This window comes from Manacus vitellinus, unplaced genomic scaffold (genome assembly GCF_001715985.3).
Source record: "Manacus vitellinus isolate BGI_N305 unplaced genomic scaffold, ASM171598v3 scaffold_10_pilon, whole genome shotgun sequence".
Classification (NCBI taxonomy): domain Eukaryota; kingdom Metazoa; phylum Chordata; class Aves; order Passeriformes; family Pipridae; genus Manacus; species Manacus vitellinus.
This window is the reverse complement of record NW_021938838.1, coordinates 11,455,180-11,461,664: the sequence shown is the minus strand read 5'-3', so window position 1 is coordinate 11,461,664 and position 6,485 is coordinate 11,455,180. Positions and strand designations below refer to the sequence as shown.

Here is a 6,485-nt window from a genome sequence, read left to right as displayed (position 1 = left end):
TTCATGAAGTAGGAATATTGATCTATTTTCATGTGCAATCTTAGTCTGTTTTAGAGTGGTAGATAAAACCAGTACTTTTAAATAAAATGTCCTGCAGATTTTTTTTGTATTTACTGCTTGGTTCCTAATCCATCATCTTTTGATGTTTTAGGAGACACAGAAAAGGGTCAAGCAAATCGAACCACTAAGAACAAGGACGCCCATGTCTGTGGCAGGTGCTGTGCTGAGTTCTTTGAATTATCAGATCTCCTGCAACACAAGAAGAATTGTACTAAAAATCAATTAGTTTTAATTGTGAATGAAAATCCAGCTTCTCCTTCTGAAACCTTCCCTCCTAGTTCCCCTTCTGATAATCCTGATGAACAGATGAATGACACAGTTAATAACACAGATCAAGTAGACTGCAGTGACCTTTCAGAGCATAACAAACTTGACAGGGAAGAATCCATGGATGTGGAGGCTTCCAGCATTAACAATAGCAGTAGCAGTTCCAAGAGTGTCAACAATAGTATTACAAGCAGTAACAGCTCCACAATGGGTACCTCAGCTGTAACAACCTCTCTACCTCACATAGGGGATCTGACAACATTAGGCAACTTTTCAGTGATAAATAGTAATGTAATAATTGAAAACCTGCAGAGTACAAAAGTGGCAGTAGCACAGTTCTCCCAGGAAGCGAGATGTAACGGTGCATCCAACAGTAAGCTCGCTGTACCTGCCCTGATGGAGCAGCTGTTGGCATTGCAGCAGCAGCAGATCCATCAGTTGCAACTGATTGAACAAATTCGTCACCAAATATTATTGTTGGCTACCCAAAATACAGACATGCCAACATCCAGCTCTTCTCAAGGTACTTTACGAACATCTGCCAACCCCTTGTCCACGTTAAGTTCCCATTTATCCCAGCAGCTGGCTGCAGCAGCTGGATTAGCACAAAGCCTTGCTAGTCAATCTGCCAGCATCAGTGGTGTGAAACAGCTACCCCCTATACAGCTACCTCAGAGCAACCCTGGCAACACTCTAATTCCATCCAATAGTGGCTCTTCTCCAAATATTAACATATTGGCAGCAGCAGTTACAACACCGTCCTCAGAAAAAGTGGCTTCAACTATTGGTGGCTCACAGCTCAACAACCCACCAGTATCAGCATCATCTTCACCAGCTTTTGCAATAAGCAGTTTATTAAGTCCTGCATCTAATCCACTTCTACCTCAGCCCACCCCTAGTAACTCTGTTTTCTCCAGTCCCTTGTCCAATATTGGAACACCTGCAGAGGATTTAAACTCCTTGACTGCCTTGGCACAGCAAAGAAAAAGCAAGCCACCAAATGTGACTGCTTTTGAAGCAAAAAGTAATTCAGATGAGGCATTCTTTAAGCATAAATGCAGGTTCTGTGCTAAAGTGTTTGGGAGTGACAGTGCCTTGCAGATTCATTTACGTTCTCACACTGGCGAGAGGCCATTTAAATGCAACATATGTGGAAACAGGTTCTCAACAAAGGGAAACTTAAAAGTCCACTTTCAGCGTCATAAAGAAAAATACCCTCATATTCAAATGAATCCGTACCCGGTGCCAGAGCATTTGGACAATATTCCTACAAGCACGGGTATTCCTTATGGGATGTCTATACCACCAGAGAAACCTGTCACGAGCTGGCTGGACAGCAAGCCAGTCCTCTCCACCCTAACAACTTCTGTTGGCCTGCCACTCCCACCAACGATTCCAAGCTTGACCCCATTCATCAAAACTGAGGAGCCTCAGCCGATTCCCATTAGCCATCCTTCTGCTAGCCCTCCCTGCTCTGTCAAGAGCGACTCGGGAACAGCTGATCCCACATCAAAAATTTCCAATGGACTTTCTGATGAGGTAGAGTCTGGTGCTTTGCCTACCTCAAATGGCAAAATGGAAGAAAACCCTCAAAACACAAGCACGGTCACTAACATGAGTAGCTCCGTGAGCTCCCCGGCAGCAGACTCGGGCTCCAGCGGTGTCGCCACTTTTACAAATCCACTGATGCCTCTAATGTCAGAGCAGTTCAAGGCAAAATTTCCATTTGGAGGACTGTTGGATTCAACGCCAGCATCTGAAACATCAAAGTTGCAGCAACTGGTAGAAAACATTGACAAAAAGGCAACCGATCCTAACGAGTGCATCATTTGCCACCGAGTTCTCAGCTGCCAGAGCGCACTGAAAATGCATTACCGCACACACACCGGTGAGAGGCCATTTAAATGTAAAATCTGTGGTCGTGCTTTCACTACTAAGGGCAACTTAAAGACTCATTACAGTGTCCACCGTGCCATGCCCCCGCTGAGAGTGCAACATTCATGCCCAATCTGCCAGAAAAAATTCACCAACGCCGTTGTGCTACAGCAGCATATCCGAATGCACATGGGAGGGCAGATCCCCAACACCCCAGTGACAGAAAACTATCCGGAGTCAATGGAATCAGATACGGGATCTTTTGATGATAAGAATTTTGATGATATAGACAACTTCTCAGACGAGAATATGGAAGACTGTCCTGACAGCAGCGTGCCAGATACACCTAAATCTGTGGATGCATCACAAGACAGCTTGTCTTCTTCCCCTCTGCCCCTGGAAATGTCAAGTATTGCTGCTTTAGAAAATCAGATGAAGATGATCAATGCAGGACTTGCTGAACAACTTCAGGCAAGCTTAAAGTCGGTTGAAAATGGGTCAGTGGAAGGGGACGTTTTGACTAACGATTCGTCATCTGTCGGTGGTGATATGGAAAGCCAAAGTGCTGGAAGCCCTGCTGTCTCAGAGTCTACCTCTTCCATGCAGGCCTTGTCCCCATCCAACAGCACTAATGATTACCACAAGTCACCAAGTATCGAAGAGAAACCGGTAAGAGCTTTACCAAGTGAGTTTGCCAACGGTTTGTCTCCAACCCCTGCTAACAGTGGTGCTTTGGACTTGACGTCTAGTAACACTGATAAAATAATTAAAGAAGAGTCTCTGAGTATGCTCTTTCCTTTCAGAGACAGAGGTAAATTTAAAAATACTGCATGTGACATTTGTGGCAAAACATTTGCTTGTCAGAGTGCCTTGGACATTCATTACAGAAGTCATACCAAAGAGAGACCATTTATTTGCACAGTTTGCAATCGTGGCTTTTCCACAAAGGGTAATTTGAAGCAGCATATGTTGACACATCAGATGCGAGATCTACCATCACAGCTTTTTGAGCCCAACTCCAGTATTGGCCCTAATCAGAACTCTTCAGTTATGCCTGCTAATACACTGTCATCGCTCATAAAGACTGAGGTGAACGGCTTTGTGCACGGCTCTCCTCAGGACAGCAAAGAAGCACCCTCTGGTCTTGTTTCTTCGGGGCCACTGTCCTCTGCCACATCCCCTGTGCTGCTCCCTGCTCTCCCCAGAAGAACTCCAAAACAGCACTACTGCAACACGTGTGGGAAAACATTTTCTTCTTCCAGTGCTCTGCAGATCCATGAAAGGACACACACTGGTGAGAAACCTTTTGCCTGCACTATATGTGGAAGAGCATTCACAACAAAAGGCAATCTGAAGGTACTTTTTCCTCTTGCTGCTCTTAGGCTTTATTTTCTCCTTCCTGGGGGGTTTCAGTTTTTTACATCTATTAATGTTGTAAGCAGTGGTACCTTTGGGTATCTGTGGTGTGACTGTGTTTAGTCAGCTCTGGTAGACCTAGGTGGCCTCTTGCTGAGTGCTCATGTTGGCAGCAGGTTTTGGCTTGAGCTGTTTTGGCTTAATTAAAATTCATCTACCAGCAAAGACTGTCTGTGTAGAGTGTGAAACAGAACAGCCAAATGATGGTAAGGAGTATTAATTAACAGAGAAATGAGTTTTGTAACTCACACACCTCTTCAAGAGGTGAAAGGCTCTTGAATGTGCTGTTTTTCATATCTATCATGTAAGATGAGTGTTTAAAAAAACTATTAATATAATTCTGGAAGTAATGGGCGTTACTTTAATTGATTATATAACTAACATTTCCTACTGATATGTGTTTGAAAAAGCAAATAGACTTAAGTTTTAGAACACCAGTTGAGCACTTTACTGTGTACATTTTTCTGTTGACAGAGTATTTCTCTAGAGGTTGCTGCCGGTAATGTGAGGTGCATAATTACTTTCAGGCCATTCTGTCTATACAGGAGGCTCTCCAATGAGCAATCAGTAAAGGATACTTTCTGCCTGTCTGAAAAGGACGTTTATAGGGTAAAGGGTGTCAAATACAATACTTACCATTGCAATGAAAGTGGACATAGCAATTCTAGCCCTGAAAGCAGCTATCTGCAATTGACAGAACAACACAAAGTCATTATAAACTAAATACATGTAAAAAAAAAAAAAAGAGTAAGAAGCAATGCATTGTTGAGCAGCAGAACAGGGTATTGTGGGTAATGATAATGGGCTAATCCAGAAGTAGTTTATTTATTATTCCGGATGGGAAATGAAGCCCTGCATCCTCTACCTTTAATGCCATTCATTAGGTAACAAGACTGGACACGTTCATGGACTCCTGCCTTCTCAGTGATCAAAATAAGTTTGAAATCCCTGTCAACGTCTATTTTTTGTTTGTTTGTTTCTTCCTTTCTTTCTTTCCAGGTTCACATGGGCACTCACATGTGGAACAGTACTCCTGCAAGACGAGGCAGACGACTTTCTGTAGATGGCCCCATGACATTTCTAGGAGGCAATCCTGTAAAGTTCCCAGAAATGTTTCAGAAGGATTTGGCTGCGCGGTCAGGGAATGGAGACCCATCCAGCTTCTGGAACCAGTATGCAGCTGCACTGTCCAATGGCTTGGCCATGAAGACCAACGAGATCTCTGTCATCCAGAATGGCGGCATCCCTCCAGCACCGGGAGGCCTGGGCAACGGGGGCAGCTCTCCCATCAGCGGCTTGACAGGAAGCCTGGAGAAGCTCCAGAATTCAGAACCCAATGCACCTCTAGCTGGTCTGGAGAAAATGGCAAGCAACGAAAATGGGACAAACTTCCGTTTTACGCGTTTCGTGGAAGACAACAAAGAAATTGTAACAAATTAGAAAAAAACCTCCATAAATAACATTCCTGCAAATAGTGCAACCTAGGGTTGCTTTTTTCAAGCTGCAGGCTACAACATTACAAAGACTTTGTTTTGTACCGTGTTCTACTTCTAGAGTTCTAAGAGAGCTTATTTATTAGTGATATAACCTTGCTTTGCAAACAAATGCAAGCATTAACTTTGGTCTCCCGTATTTTGAACTAAATACTAATCGACTAGAGTGCTGTAAACTTGCTGTAACATTTATGGCAGTTGCAAGTCTGTTCTGCTAGGTGATCTTATTCTGGCATTAACTTATTTTCTATATCCAGTTTAACATGAACTCTGGTATTGATGCGATGCCTCAGTGATGCATTAGATCTCTAATAAAAATCTGTATATAAATGTACACTTTGATCCTGCTGGAAACTTTATCAGCAAACACATTGTTTAATTTTTCCAAACAAAATTAAAAAAAAGGACTGAGAGAATATAGACTGAACAGTGTGGGTCCTTTACACAGCTCAGTTTTTGATTTTTATTATAAAATTAAAACTGCTTTAATTTTTGTAGGTTTAACATTTTCCGTTTTGAACTGTTATTTGTATTGTGCTTTTTACTTGAGTCGTCTTAAATGTTAATACATTTCTGTACAGTAATAAGCACGCGGATTATTAGAGGAGATACTGAAGTGTTGTTTTGGTAGTTGAAACTGAGACGTAACATTTTGCCTTGTAGGTATATTCATTATAGAAAATGTGCTGGACTTTCACAATGCTGCTAAGTATGGCATCTTGAACAACTTCCGTGGACAACTGTAGATGCTCCTGTATATACAATAAGACATCACTTTCATTAAAATGTACATATGTTCCTTACAAGACCAAGCCCTACTCCTTGACCAAGGGAACAAGTATAGTGTTTGTTTATTTTGTATTAGGTATTGGGGGGGGCAGGGGGAACCTTGGACTGTTACATGCACTTTCTCGGAAAGTTGAAAGGAAAAGAGGTCCAGTTTCTTTAACATTTAATACTTACTAACAGCAGAGATACTGTAATTTTACTCGAGTAATCAAATACATTTTTGCAACAGATAAAATTCGCTGTCTCTGTGTTTTTAAAGTGTACCTGTATTTAGTAATCATTTTGTATTATTTAGCCTTTCCCTTGGTTAACATGAACTGTCCAGGTTGTATGTGTGTGTTTATATTTGTAAGTATGGGTATACATATATGTATTGCATATTAATTGCTAGTATATTTTTCATACCCCCTAATAGTGGGAAATTTCTCCTTAACTATTCAACTCCTTCTCATAAAATTGTAGATATTTTGGCATTTTTAGTTTCTTTATTAAAAAAATGCTGCTAGCAAAGACCTTATTGAGCCTAGGTAAGTTTCCTTTGAAGGAAATAATTTATTACATTTAAGGCTTGATTTGGTTCAAATG

General features: G+C 41.7%; 1 protein-coding gene across 2 annotated transcripts in view; it reads left to right on the top strand.

Moving 5' to 3' along the window:
• SALL1 (spalt like transcription factor 1) overlaps positions 1-6,231 on the top strand; it is a 21,686-nt gene extending 15,455 nt beyond the window's left edge. For both annotated transcript variants that reach the window (XM_029965261.1, XM_029965257.1), the window contains exons 2-3: positions 152-3,558; positions 4,618-6,231. In XM_029965261.1, coding sequence (XP_029821121.1) covers positions 367-3,558; positions 4,618-5,058 — 3,633 coding nt within the window. In that variant the 5' untranslated portion in view covers positions 152-366 and the 3' untranslated portion in view covers positions 5,059-6,231. The remainder of the gene's footprint in view (positions 1-151; positions 3,559-4,617) is intronic.
• Positions 6,232-6,485: the final 254 nt, after the last annotated feature.